At 37.0% G+C, this 15757-nt stretch overlaps 1 protein-coding gene and 1 long non-coding RNA gene across 2 annotated transcripts in view; one reads left to right on the top strand and one right to left on the bottom strand.

Annotated features, from left to right (window-relative positions):
• Positions 1 to 15757, bottom strand: part of itga11a (integrin, alpha 11a) — a 59126-nt gene that overhangs the window by 19961 nt on the left and 23408 nt on the right. Inside the window, exons 11-14 of the mRNA XM_055045101.1 lie at positions 14467 to 14611; positions 12625 to 12773; positions 10116 to 10259; positions 1004 to 1207 (exon numbers count right to left, since the gene is read on the bottom strand). Coding sequence (XP_054901076.1) covers positions 1004 to 1207; positions 10116 to 10259; positions 12625 to 12773; positions 14467 to 14611 — 642 coding nt within the window. The remainder of the gene's footprint in view (positions 1 to 1003; positions 1208 to 10115; positions 10260 to 12624; positions 12774 to 14466; positions 14612 to 15757) is intronic.
• Positions 2612 to 4968, top strand: LOC129369589 (uncharacterized). The gene is made up of 4 exons (XR_008606953.1): positions 2612 to 2731; positions 3681 to 3715; positions 4362 to 4452; positions 4613 to 4968. It is a non-coding gene; the product is annotated as an uncharacterized LOC129369589 (long non-coding RNA).

The raw sequence follows: 15757 nt of genomic DNA, 5'->3' as shown, positions 1-15757 counted from the left end.
ACTAGCTGTCTTTTAGCATGAAGCATATTTGTTGAGCTAACTTACTTTTAGTGAGTTGTACCTACTGAATCAGGTAGTGTGAAGGTACCACTGTAAAATAAGGTGGTTTCAACTAGATTTACATTCATCTTAATGAAGTTACATCAATGATTTGGTCCTAAACATTGCAGATTAGTTGGACTGGCTGTATTGCATTACACTGGGTCACGCTATAGTAACTGAGTTAAAGGAACCTTTAAAACATATGTTGAGTCAACACATTTCATTTGAATTTGAATAACCTTAATGAATGGAATAGAGCCAACTCATTTGATTTACAATCATCCATTGCATTACCATAATTCTGGTTAAGCCAACACATTTGGTTTAAATTAGAAGAACCATAATGAATTATGTTTTGCCAACTCATTTAATTTATATAAGAATAACCACAATATATTACGTTGAGCCAACATGTTTGATTTAGAATCACCCATTGAATCACCATTGTAACAAGTTGAGCCAACACATTTGCTTTACCTTGGAATAATCTTAATAAATTAGGTTGACCTAACACATTTGCTTTAAATAAGAGTAACACAAGTACATGGTGCTGAAATAAAGCAAAGTAATCAGGTGGAAATCCTTTCCATAATTTTTTTATGTTCATCCAATGACTTATTTTTTTCAGTGTAAGGACAGATCAGAATAAATTTCTTATGATGGTATTATTTTTCTTCCTGGGCTGAAGATGAATGCTCCATATATCAAGGAGCGCCTCAAGTGGTCAAATGATTATTGAAAGAAAAGTTTCAAAAGGTTAAAAAAAAATCTCAGTTCAAGGAAATCCAATCTAACCCTGTGTGAACAACATTATATATTGTCTGTTATTAACTTGCATGTTCACAGATACTTGAAGTAATGTCTGATAATGTCAGGCTCACAAATGTATTTGCATTTGGAGACAAAAGCAAAATATATGAAAAAAATTGTGTTCATCTGTAATTTTTTATGGATGCCCTACCTGTTTATATTTCCGTAGTATTCTGTTGTGCTGGCTAAAGAAAACATAAATGGCGCCTCTGTGGTCGTCTTCCAGCGGAGCTCCCACCACCAAGTCATTGAAGCCGTCACCATTGAGATCAGGGACAGGAGCGAGAGATGAGCCAAAGCGAGCGTTCTGGCCACCGTTGTGGATCTCCAACGCTCCTTCTGGGATGAAACGATTCTGAGCCAAGAAGAAAAAAAAAATACATGTATCAGATACGTCTGTACAAGCCCCAGATTTTACAAACGCTTTGGTCACACAAAATCTATTTTTGAAATTTTAAGAATAGGGCTTTTTTCTCAAGTGAACATCAGTAATAAGGAATTTTGAACATCTTTAGCAATTTACTGTTCGCTAAATGTTTAAATATAAAAAATTACCCTGTTTGCCATGAGAGAAATCTTGCCTACCATTGGTATTGATTGTGGCAGTTTTAAAAATATGCCATTTGATCAACTAATAGACTGGTTGATTTGAGCAACATTTGCTTTGGACATAAGCTAAAATGTGACTTAGATGCCCTTTTTCTAAGAATACGGCTGACACTCCTATGTCTTTTCAGCAGTCTGCTGAAAAATGTTTAAATGTTTAAAAATGTTTTCCATAAGGGTCTTGTTGTCTGCGTACACTGTAAAAAAGGAACCTCAGGGGTTATCACATTAACAAAAGAATATCATGTACTGTTAACTAAATAATTCCATGTTTGAGCCAAAAACATGATACAATCATGTTGCATAAACAAGATATTCCACAACTTCAACTTTTATAAAATTGAATCATGTTGAGCTAACATGATTCATTATAGTCAGACCGATCCTATGCTGAAGACCACGAGTGAGATCACGGGATATCATGCAAGTTCACGCAATATTACTGGAAATCACGGGATATCACGCGAGAATACACGAGACAATTGGTTTTCTCTCGCAAATGGAATAAAATGTATTCAAGGTGAGATAACGTGATTCAATTACGTCAGCTAGATCTTCCGCCAAAAAAAAAAAGAACGTCGGGGCATATTACATGAACAAAAGAATATCATGTACCTTTCACACAATAATGTTGGGTTTGAAGCGAAAACGTGATAAAATCATGTTGGATAAACAAGATATTCCACGACTTCACATTTATAAAATTGAATCATGTTGAGCTAACATGATTCATTATTGTCAGACTGATATTGTGCTGACGACAACGAGTGAGATCACGGCATATCACGCGAGAACACGCGAGACAATCGGTTTTTTCTCTCAACTGGACTAACGTGATTGAATGACGTTATCTCAACTTGAATAAATCTAATTAACATTTATATACCCACCGCGGGTGGTTCTTATCCTCTGAGCTCGGGTCCTCTACCAGAGGCCTGGGAGCTTGAGGGTCCTGCGCAGTATCTATCTATATATATATATATATATATATATATTATATATATATATATATATATATATATATATATATATATATATATATATATAAAATTTTATTCAATATCAATATTTGTCAAAGTTAATCTCATTAAAAAAAAAACACAGTGACGTCAGTTCCAAAGCGCTATTGTGTCAAACTCATCTCTCGCTGAAGAGGATCCAGCGACATCAAGAGATTACGGAAAATCACGCGAGATAACTGGCTTGCACCTTGTTGGGTTTTTTCAAGGGCAGAGGGGAGATTCCTGGCGTGCATCTACTTAATTTGAAGAAGGTAAGAGTCAAACTATTTTCATCCAAATCCATATAAAAATATGTAACTTAAAATTTCTCTACCATTTGCACCATTTTCTACTTGTTCCATACTTGTGTCACATTATTTCATGTTTTGTAGATTAAGTCGGTTAGGTTAAGGCAGATAGCTTTTTGTTTACATTTATCGCCGCACCATGTTAGGTACATTCTGTGCGAAAAAAGTCTGCAGAGCCATATGTAGTGTACAAAGCTGCTGCCAGAGACACAAATGGACCCCAGAAATGTCACAGTTTTGCTCCTCCTGAGCTCCCTGGAGGTTTAGTGGATTTTTAACACACGGATCTGGCATCAGTCTATTTCTAACTATTTTAATTCTATTTCAGTAATGTTACTATGGAGGTAAATGTAGATACACACTTTGGTACCTTTCTATCATCATCGAGATTCTTAATTAATTATGGTAATAAAAAGTCCTACATTTCAGTCGGTGAAACCTGCAGAAAGCATTGCTTTCTGAGCTTTGTTAAATGTTCCTAAAATACCTGTTAGTTATGGATTTCTAGTATATTTTGTCAGGCTAAAACTCTCAATGGATTATCCATTATTACAGACTTGAGCTTTCTATTTTTTTTCTTTAAAATACATATTCCTCTGCTGTAAAGATGTTGGGGGTTTTTTGGACTCTTCTTTGTTGTCCCCAAATAATTGTAGCTCAGAAACAATATTGAAGTTCATTGGTTTAATTTTGAAATGTTGATGTTTTTTTGTGTTGATTGTTTGTGCTCATTTTGACCTATGTTACTATTGCTTTCTACCATGTTCAATTCACCGCTGTTCTGCACATACGTGCTTGCATGTGTCCTGTGGTTATATTCATGAGGCATTCAAGGGTCTTGTACTAAAAGATACAACTCAGTTCAGTATGAATTGCATATTTTAATGGCTGAAAATATATCTGATCTCTTCAGAACATCACCTGATCACCTGTCTGTAATCCACCTGCGTAAGTACTGGTCAAGGGGCTCATCGGCTATCAAGTTATAGATTTCAGTGGCTAATAGTAAGTTTTGCCAGATCTAAAGTGACTGAATGTAGTGTTAGAGAGCTTATAAAGCTAGAGTTCAGCTAAACATTTATTTGGCCAGTCTGTTTTATTTGTCTTTATTTGCGTGGGGATGTGGAAATGTAAGGAGTGTAGTCTCTCTCTGTCTCGTAGATATGACCTGTTAAAACATTTTACACTTAAACACCGGCATATGCGACGTTATCCATGCCCACACATAGACTGTCCATGTACTTGTAAGACATGGAATGCTTTGCATATTCTTTTAAGTAGAAGGATATAGACTGTGTTGACCATTCTGTACTTTTCACATATTTCTTTGGTGATATATTCATGTCTTTATTTAAACATCTAACAGCTTCAGTTAGATGTTTAAATAAGATGTTAAACTCCATTTTAGTCATGGCATAATGAAGGGATACTAACAATTTTAAATATCTTTCAAATAGACTGCAAGTCACTGATCACTTTATACTGATCACTTTTGTTGTGACTTCCTTTGAATGTAGCTATGCTTTCAAGTGTGTGAATCTATACTGCTGGAGTTTTGAAATTGTTGTCTTTGTTTTTTTATCTGCATATTTAGGAAGACACTGCTGAGGTCAGACGAGAGTGCATCCTCAAAGGTCTGTGTGTACCTAAATGAAGATCCAGAGAAGCTGGTGAGGGAGTACATGGTATGTTAAATTCTCTTTGTGTTTACAATAGAACTCCTAAGAGTTGTTAAATACTTTCACCAACTAAGGTCCATGAGTGACTCATCAATGTCAGTCTAATTTATTTATTTAATTACATGTGAATTGTCTCCCCCCCAATACCCTTCCCTAACTCCCTTAGGACGTTGATGAATGAAATGGCCAAAGCCGAGACTGTCCTCGGAATCGTCATTTGAGCAGAGGGTGCAGAGGCTGCCGATGCACATCTGGATGTTGGGATTGTCCTGGAGGAGGTGGAAGTTATGAACAGCTTGGGCAGTGTATCTTCTGCAATAGTGATGCTGCTGGACTAATCTACGCACTAAACTTGAGCTACCCTCAAGTTTAGTGCGTTCAGCACTCAACTTGCTCAGTAACTCAAGCATACCTTTGAAGTAATACAGGAAATAATAATGAAATTGGATGGAAAGAACTTATCAAAGAAAGCACAAGTTCTCAATATGAAACTCGCCGCTAAGTTGAGTAAAGTTTCATATGGAAAATCAGTGTTTAAAGACTGCAGTAGAAAAGATTTTATTGTTACAGTTCTCTAAGTTGTGCAACTATACTGACATGTTTTATGTTGTAAAGAATTGGCTGGGAAATGAACTGTAACCTTTTTGTAGTTGTTTTTTTTATTTCAATGTCCAACTCAGCTGTGTTTTGTGCTGTGTAAAAAGACGATGTATAACAATTCTGCAAATACAATTGTGTTGTACCTTTTCTAATTGTTGAGTGTTCTTCCTACACTTTCACCTAGTGCTATCTTAAAATGCTTGATTAACGCTTGAAAATATGTCTTTGAATTAACATCATGAAATAATGGAAAGGATTTCCACACGTATAACTAGCTGTCTTTTAGCATGAAGCATATTTGTTGAGCTAACTTACTTTTAGTGAGTTGGACCTACTGAATCAAGTAGTGTGAAGGTACCACTGTAAAATAAGGTGGTTTCAACTAGATTTACATTCATCTTAATGAAGTCACATCAATGATTTGGTCCTAAACATTGCAGATTAGTTGGGCTGGCTGTATTGCATTACACTGGGTCACGCTATAGTAACTGAGTTAAAGGAACCTTTAAAAAATATGTTGAGTCAACACATTTCATTTGAATTTGAATAACCTTAATGAATGGAGTTGAGCCAACTCATTTGATTTACAATCATCCGTTGCATTACCATAATTCTGGTTAAGCCAACATATTTGGTTTAAATTAGAACAACCTTAATGAATTATGTTTTGCCAACTCATTTAATTTATATAAGAATAACCACAATATATTACGTTGAGCCAACATGTTTGATTTAGAATCACCCATTGAATCACCATTGTAACAAGTTGAGCCAACACATTTGCTTTACATTGGAATAATCTTAATAAATTAGGTTGACCTAACACATTTGCTTTAAATAAGAGTAACACAAGTACATGGTGCTGAAATAAAGCAAAGTAATCAGGTGGAAATCCTTTCCATAATTTTTTTATGTTCATCCAATGACTTATTTTTTTCAGTGTATAGAGAAAAACTAGATTTGTGCTGTGTGAAAATATCCTGATAAGCAACAGCATCAAAAACAGGATCTTTTAGTTGTGACTCGTTGAACTCAAGAGGATCTCTGTCAATGTCCTCTGGTATCGTACACACAGATCTTACCAGTAGATCCTTTAAGTCTTGTCTACGATACAGAGCCTGCGTAGACTGGATGTTCACATTCCAGACATGGTGGAAAACATTCACATGGTCAGAAGTAGGAGACCAGCTTAACACCTCTGACTGTTTTTGATGTTCAGCTAAAGAGTGGAGTAGTTTCAGACATCCTGCTGATGTATGACACCGCTGCAAAAAGCAACGTTTGGCTGTTCTGAGATTTAGATTGGTCAACAAAGGAAAACCAAAGGAAAAAAAACGAACCTCTTTTGTCTTAAAAGTTCCATAAAACACAGCATCTTTTCTACAACCTTTACTCCATGCAAAAATATCACTCATCATATTCTAAAAGAAATACGTGAAGTCTGTATGAGGTGCCAAAATGTAGTCACTGGCAATAACCAGCCTAGTTGCCAAAATCAATGGTTGTATATAGGGTTAGGGTTAGGGTATCACCAGATTTGTTTCAGTAGACTCAGTCTGCTGTGAACAAGAGTCAACATGGTCTCTCATGCACAGCAAACGGAACAAAGTCATTTATGCTGCTTTTCATGCTATATGCTTCAGTAATAAGGTAAGCAATGTTTTTAACTTCAATCAGTGCATATTGTTAAGAATCTGGAAAGATGGTGTTTTGGATAATCATAAAAAAGACCCAGATGTTGGAGATTAGAAACAAAAATCCCACATACTGCCATCTTTTTAATGAGGACACACTGATCAATCATGAAGAGGCTTCAAAGATGTGATGGTAACGTCACAGATAAAATGGGGGGAAGCATTTATTAAGTCTATACTCTAGAAAATACATATGCTCAAGTTAAGCAGCATGTAAGCTCAACTTTGATCAGTTGACTGTTGGACAAAAAAGATGCTTCAAAACAGCATTTTTACTATTTGTTTCTCAAAGAATATTATACCCTAAATAAGGGAACCATAAATGTTCTGTTTGTTTCCCAGTAAAACTCTGATTGGGATGTGAAAGGACCCTCCAACCTTGGATTGAAACTTTTAACAAGTGAAAGAAAGTTATTGTGCTTTGCATTCATTAGTGTTTATTGCATCAATTATCTTCAAACCATTGCTGATACAGAAAAAGTACCGTAATTCACTTATTTTCTATCTTGTTTTGTTTTTTTAAACAGAATACTGAGTTTGGATTAACATCTGTCTTTTGCACATAACTCTTTGTTTTATTTTTCTTTGAACTGAAACTTCAGGCACTAAAAAAAATCTAAAGAATCTTACCTTTGGGTTCTGAGAGGGGAAAAAAGCATTATAGCTAAAGATATTTATTTGAAGTTCTATTCTTGGGAAGTGCTAAGGCCCATGGAAGATAACCGTGACTTCAGAGGCAAGCAGACTGCTGGAAAAAGTTTCAGACATAAGTCTGAGAAAATGGAACCGGAGTCCATTAGTAGTCATCCATATCATTGCTCTATTTGGCATCAAACAGTCATACAGTAATAAAACTCAGGGCTGCCAGATTAAACATGAGCTCACTTGTTTTTTCAGTTGTGTGAATGCAAGTGAAGTTGACTTAAATGGAGGCTTTTACTTCTCAGCTACCTGATGTGAGGATATGTGACAAAATGGAAGATTTATAAAGAAACAGAGAAACATAATGCTGTTTGATTTAAAACATATGGTTCATGAGGAGGCACCGAAAGGTCACGACCAGTCCACAGAGAGACAGCTGTACGTGTCAGATGGCATAATGTGTGAACTATTATTTTTTTGATCAAGTCGGACTGCATCAGAATCACAAATATATACAACACGAGGCAGATAGTGCTTTAATTAATCTTATAAGCTGTAATTTTGGTATCTAGACTGCAGCTTGACGTTGCTCTACACATTCTATCTGAAATTAATTGAAAACATATGAATGACGAATTTTTAAAACCATACAATTTTCCTGTAGCTTCACAATTATGCCTTATTTTGGATGCACTCTCACATAATTTCCAAGTTAAATGCAGTTATGTTTGTGTGTTTAACCTTAATAAATGTAGAAAAGTTCAAGGGGTAAGGTGGCCAAGAAGCAGCCAAAAGAATCATAAAAGATTTAGAGACTTTCTGTGAAGAAGTGAGTCTTCATGGATGTGAGAACTGGGTGACTAACTAGTAACAGACTCAGCACTCTGCTTGCCAATACAAGTTTTTCTAATAAGTATTAAATCCCATTTTGCTGGGAGATCAAATTTTATCTAATCGTTTTTGAACAAATTTACAAAATTAAGAATGGGTTCAAATACTAATCTATTTGTTGATAACAGCTTATAATAATAGCTGCCACATCCTTTACATTCATGCACTCCTGAACAAGAGATAATGTCAGACGTATCTCACCTGCGTTTAGGAGAAAACGAACTGGAAAGCTGCTAAGTGTTCAAACATTCATTATCAGCTGGAAGTGAATTTAACACATGATTTGGAAACGTCCCACAGAAAGAGTGGAAAAGCACAGAATTCAAGTTACTTTATGTCTAGGTATTTTCCAGTCAGCGAAGTTTTCAGGAGTCGTGTCATCTTCTGCTTTCTATAATTCCACTGATTTTACTCAAAGCCTGTATCAGAAAAGTTTAGAGCCCTTCATATTTCCCTCTGCTTTCTACCTTTCTTTATGGAAATGTGCATTTCATTTTCCAGCAGGGCTTGGCACCTGTCCACACTACCAAAGATGTCAACACCTGTGATTGGCTAAATGACAATCGTATCACTGTTGATTGACTGGCAGAGAAACGTGACATAAACACTGTGATGACTCTGTGTGGACTATTGTCAAGAGGCTGAGGAGAGACACCAGACTCAATGCAGATTGAAGCAACCTGTATCTTTTATATTTTCTATAACTCCAATTTTCATTAATTGCAAGCTATAATCATCCATATTAATCCAAATTAAATATAACACTCTGTATAATGCATCTAAAAAATGTAAGAGCTTAATCTTGAACAGAATTACTGAAATAAATTGGATTTTAGGTTATCTTCTGATTCTTTGAGACGAGCCTGTGTAGTCCTATAATATATGTGGTTCTGTGTCATTAATAAATAAAATTTATAGAAGATTTTTTGTGGCAAATATTTCTCTATGGATATGTTTAGACTATTTAGAACAAAGACAATTAAAAGAAAGCTAAAAGGAGTTGAACTGAACTCATCCAGAGAAACGTTAGAAGTGCTAATGTGAATAAAAATTGTAAAAATATTGGATATAACAACTCCAATAAGCAAAAAGTACAAAACTAAAAAAAGGAAAGGTTTATTCATCAAAAGGTTCCGTAGGTAGGTTTTTAGTGCTTACTGCCAATGTGTCAGAACACTATTTAATCTGTGGAATCCCAGAGCATTTCCCAAGTATTTAGTAGGACCACAGAGATGAATGCAAGTGTTTTTCCAGAACCAATTCACAAAGCAGCATCTCAAGCAACACCTGAATCAACCACATCATTAATATTAACTGCCCTGAACATGTGGCATTTCTGTCTTAATGACGAGACACCCCGCTAAGGTATGATTTGTTTATGTTTTGCTTGAAAGCTCAGACTTGCCACCTGTGATGTGGTTTTGGCCACAACAGACGTTTAAATACCTCATCCATGCCTGCTCTCTGAATTTAAACCAGCTGAGGACATTCATTTTCCCAACCAGCGAGACAGACCTGGAGCACTGGGAACATTTTTCTTTCTGAAGACGCTTCTAGCGTCCAAGATGGTGTGCCGCTGGAACCGGGCTCGGAAGGGGCAGAATACTTTCCTCCTGAGTTCACTCTCCACATCCTGTGAAGTCTGAACGCTGGCATGAAGAGGTTCTCCCATTCGATCAGGAGAAGGTCATGTGTCAAACCCTGAATGTGCCAACAGGTGTGGTTTAAATAAAGCTGGTGACATCTGGTTTAGAGCAGGTGTTGACCCAGTTTTGTGTTGAGTTGTTTCGCCAAAACTTAATTAAAACGGTCCTGCGTTCTGTGCGATTAGTCAATACCCACCATCTCGGTGACTCTGTAGATGTAGACCTTCCCTTTTTCCATGCCTGCACTGAAGAACATCGGGGCTGCCACCAACAGGTTGTCGGTTATGCCATCTCCATCGATGTCCACGGGCGCAATCTCGCTGCCGTAGTAGGAGCCAATCTGAAACAGACGTCGACATGAAGTCAAGCGTCTCACTTATTTCTGCATATTTCTGCTTGAAGGAATATTTTTTAAAACTCCACATCTGAACTTTTTCACATTCTGTCTTATAACTAAATTTTTAACAAACTTTTTGGATTTCATGTTAGAGACCACAACAACTCAACACTTCATTATAAAATGGAAGGGAAAGGAGGCATTTTTTTAGGCATTTTTATAAATTCAAATAACAAAATAATCAGAACCTATAAGTGATTGTAGAATCAAGTTACAGGGGCATATATGATTTGATCTGAACCGCAGCTCTGGCTGTATGTTTGCAGCCTCGTAAAGGTTTTCTTCTAAGATTATCCCGTGTTAAACTTCATCCATCTTTCCATCAGCTCGGCTTCCATGTCCCAGCTGAAGAAAAACATTCTCACAGAACAATGCTGCCACCACTATGTTTTACTCTCGGGGTCATATGCTGTGTTAGTTTTTCCTCCAGATTTACTGGTTTCCAAGTTGGCCACAAGGTTTATTACTAGCCTACCTCAATTTTTCCACTTTTTTTCCCCAATCAGGTTGTGACTAACTGCAAAACAAATGTCTCCTCTTTTCAACAGCGACCTTCTTATTACCACTCTTGCATAAAATCAAGATTTAAGGAGCAACAACTACTTGTTTTCCTGTCAATAAATAATTATAGCTAAGCTGTGAATCCTTATAGCAACTCCAGAGTTTCATTGTGTCTCTTTGCTGCTTCTCTGATCAAAGCTCTCTTTGTTTGTCCTCCGTTTAGTTGGACGGACATGTCTTGGTAAATTTGTAGCTGTGTAATACTCCCTCCCTCCCATTTTTGGGCATTTAAAGCTTGTCGTATTGGAGCTGCTTAGAACTTTCTCCTTGACCTGTCTGTATTTTGGTCTTTGAGATGATTCTTGTTTTTTATTTTTTTAATCAAGCTTTATTTGTGGACTACTTTGTTTTGGTTTATCACCCAAAATAATAATTAAGTCCAAGAGACGTAAAATGACAAAAATAGAGATATTTCTTAAGGGTATAAATACTTTTGCAATGCACTACATTTGTATAGTGTAACACACTGAAATGCATCTTATTAGTTTAATGATTTAGGGACGGGCTTGAATGTTTGTTAAACTTGAATGTTGAAAGGAAGAGGCGGCATATGATGAGTCGCAGCCAGCCGTGGATCCTGGTGGTTTTTAGGCTTTTAAAGTTTTATAGAGTCAGAATCAGATGCTTCAATAAAGGGAACATCATCTAGTTCTTTCAAAACAGATCTGAAACATCTGGCTATAAAAAATATACAAAAAGAGTTATTTGCTCAAGAGCTGTAAGTTCAAGAAATAGTTCAGTAAAAAATAAAAAATAAAAAACATCTGCTCCTCTGGTTAACTTGTTGTTGACATGTTACAATGTAAGCTGAAGCGAGATCATTCCAGGCTTGCAGGCTGTGAAGAGTTGCCAGGTGTGAGCACATCAGCCATTGACACAAAACACAGCCAGATTCACAATGCTGGATTTGAAGTTGGAGTTCTGCAGACACTAATATTCAACTTTAAGATACCATCTGCAGCGCTCTGGGAATCCCCAAAACAATTGCACTCGTATCACAATGCAGTTCAATATGCCTTTGTAGTTTGGACTGCTGCAGTGAATCACAGACATTTTATTGAGCTCCAGTGTCAAACTTAGATTTCCTTCTTTCTGACTTTTATTTGTATTTATGTAACTTGGACTGAATACATGAAAGAAAAATCTGCAATTTTATATATAAATGATTCAAACATTATTTCTAAACATACCAAGTAAACTATACAAAATATAGCTTCAAATGAAATGTCCAGAAAGTAAGATTTATATGAATCTATATATTGCCTACATTTCAAAGAAGTACACAAGTTGGATGAAAATTTTCATGTTAAAATAAAATAATATGCATTAAAATCTTTGAACATTATTAATTTACCACCTAAAGTAATTCACCTGACTCTGGTGATTTCATAAAAACATGTTTTAAATGCCAGCTTTTGCAACCGAGGATCGGACAGCCAGGGCCCCCTCCATCGGCCACCACCCACCCCAGACTGCGCTCAACCCTTTTGTCCCTCCCACAGGTGGTGAGCCCATGGGAAGGGCATACCCATGTCTCCTCTTCAGGTTTTAACTTATTATCAGCTGCAAGCTTCTTTTTATTTGTATTTATATTGTAAATCTGACCAATATTGATCAAGTGCCAATAAATATCTAGCTAATCTACTCTTAGATCTGGATGTCTTACATTTATTACTTGTTTATTTAAAATGGGACTGGTTTATCTAACTTTTTCATAATGTTGGTGAAGTGGTAACACCTGCTGTACCTGGTGGCCTTTGAGTGAGTGCAGGATGGTGAGGTTCCCCGTGTTCTTCAGAGTGAAGATAATGACTTTGCCCGTGTGGTTAAAACGTGGAGCTCCTGCCACGAGCAGACGGCCATTTCTGGATGACACCACAGATGTTACGGTATATCCTGAGGAGGTAAAAGAGTCACACACACACACACACCCCCGCGCACACCCACACACACACACACACACACACACACACACACACACACACACACACACACACAACACACACACACACACACATACACACACACACACCATACACACCCCCCCCACACACACATACACACACGCACACACACACACACACACACACACACACGCACACACACACCCACACACACACCCCCCCACACACACACACCCCCACACACACACATACACACACGCACACATACACATTATTTAACAATGGTTTACTCCCAGACTCCAAATCTGTAATGCTCTGATTTTTTTAGGTTTCCTTTCTCTCTTTAAGTTCTAAAATCAAACCCACAATGTACCTGCTGGTTGTTTTCTCCATCTCTCAATTTCAAATTCTGCATCATTGTTTTGTATAAGTTTAAGTTGGTTACTGTTGCCAAGGCAAACATTATAACTACCTTCAAAAGGAAGATTAGCACTTTCTTATGTAAACACTTTACAGTTAAGACTAATGTCTTAACTGTAAGACATTAGTCTTAAAGACTAATGTCTTAACTATAAGGTAAGTCACTCTGGTGTGGCTTTCCAGAGTCGGCTGTTGTTCTGCTGTTTAAGCTCCTGGAGGACATTTTGAGATAGCTGTTATTAATGCTGTTTACTCTTAGTTTATCAAATGTTTTGTTTGTTTATTTCCTTTGTGTGGCCTTTTTGCTATAAACCAGTAATTTTGTCTGCTTGCTCACCATGTGGGATTTCTGTAAATTTTGAAATCAGTTTTGACTCCAGAGATTGATTAATTTTACCAAACGGCATCAGTGGACCAACTGTAGTGTACTGTGATATGTTATAGTTCAGGCTGAAACAATTCCCTCGAATGATTCGAGTACCTTGATTATTAAAATTTCTTGAGAAAAATGTATATGCCTTGAAGCTTCGTTAAATTATGTAGCACACCATGTTCCGCCTGGATCATTATTTGTGGTGGGCAGCGCTCCGCCTATGAGTTGTTGTGAAGTGTTAGCAGCATGGTGTTGAATTGTGCGGCTTTTTGTCAGAGTTTGGGGGTCAAATAAGGAGTGTTGAATTTTGCGGTGTGATGTTTGGACTATGACAAATTTTCTGGCGTCTGAATCGTGTCGTCACGGTTTTGGAGCAAACGGTAGGAATATGAGAGAGAGAAAACTCCTAAAATATTCTTAGAATTGGATTCAATTAGACTGTATGCAAATAGCTTTGAATAATTGTATTTCGGGTGAATTGATTTGATTTGGTACCTATAATTGATCTCTGTACACTGGACATGATTATGACGTGTTTGTCCTGTAAAGTGCCTGATTTGAAGTGGCATTTTGTAAATAGTAATGCCAACCTGTGTGGCAAATTCAGATACAATTGAGTCACAATTACAGCAAATGTCTGAAGTGTTAAAACCAAACAGGGAAATATGTGCAAGAAGCAAGCAAGAGATGAACAGACGTTTTGAAGAATCACCGGTCCACCCCTTAAACATAACTTGCTGAAAAAAGTAAACACAACTGTAGACTCCAGGAATTAATGGGGAATTATAGGAATCTACAAGCTAAACAAAAATATTTTACTTATCCTGCATGTTATGTTGCTTCTTGATATTTTTCTTGATTTATCTTGTTACACTGTTTTGTTTTGCCTTACCTAAATATGCACCATGGTTTTTGAGCTCTTCAGGAAACTCCTGTGTGTAGGATGACTTTGGAGGGATCACCTTCCCCTGTCGTGTTTCCTTCAGGACCGCTCCGTTCCAGTCGTAAGCTCCAACTGCACCCACCAAAATCCCATCCTGAAGGTGAAACCCAGGAAAGTGCTTACACTTACACAGAATAGCATCCCTGTGCAACAATCAAATGGCTTACTAATTACTATGCATCATTACACTAGTGTATTACCGACTAGAAATACACTATAGTGAGTAACACACTATTACTCACTAACCACCAATCTGGAAAAGACAGACTTGTGTTTTAGCCACTTTACTAGTCAGGTTCTCTGAAAGAAGGTTGTGAATAATTTTTGTACTTTGATGAACTAATGTTTGAAATTCATCAAGATAGATGTGCAGGAACATTGCTTCTGTCTCTGCTCATTTTCTTTGACTCAATGCAAAAGAAAATTTGCAAAATTAGTTAACAGAAATTGACACATAAGCGTCTATATTTAGATTTAATATTTTAAAAAATATTTTAGCAGACCCCTAACCTCACTCATGTTTCATGTCATGATGTTTTTGTTTAATCTCAGATTCTTTATGAGACTGATTAGCTCATTTTACAGCCACAAATGTGCTCAAGAACCTGGCAGTGATTCAAACCACAGCCGTCTTCATCTGTTCATTCGCTATCTTAAACTTTCAAGAAGGGAAAGAAAGCAGCGTTGGCAGCATTTAGCCGTAAACAGCAGGAGAATTGGGAAAAGGATTTTCTATGTTCCATGGCTCACCATACTTTGTATGTCTGACACGATAATTACAGGGTTCTCGTGCATAATGACTTCAGTTTTTTTGTTTTTTTTCGTTGTACACCATATTGTCGACAACACACTTTCCAGCATGTGTGCCGGAGGACTTGTGATTTCCTCCTGAGGGATGGAATTGCGAGCTCACCACACTCGCACGACGTCACTCTTTAACAGCAACGTTGTGCCAGTGTGGTTGTCGGCTTTGGCCAAAATGGTTTCTCCATGGCAAATGGTTGAAATCCCAGAGCAGCTCAGCCTCATAAATGAGTGACCTATTTCTGCCATAGTTACATGTATGGACATATGACCCACTTTGCTAAGAAGTTCATCTGGTTGTTGGTATTTAAGTACTTATATGCCTCAGATGGTGAAAATACAGTAAGTTCTTCAACAAACAAAGAGTGTGTCCTTTAAAGACAACCTAACTTAAATACAATCTGACCAAAAGGAATACGTTTGTGTCAAAGCTGGA

Source organism: Poeciliopsis prolifica, unplaced genomic scaffold (assembly GCF_027474105.1).
Source record: "Poeciliopsis prolifica strain line A6 unplaced genomic scaffold, Auburn_PproV2 SCAFFOLD021, whole genome shotgun sequence".
Taxonomy (NCBI): Eukaryota; Metazoa; Chordata; class Actinopteri; order Cyprinodontiformes; family Poeciliidae; genus Poeciliopsis; species Poeciliopsis prolifica.
Note: the sequence above shows the minus strand (reverse complement) of the source record. Positions and strands in the feature narration are given on the sequence as shown.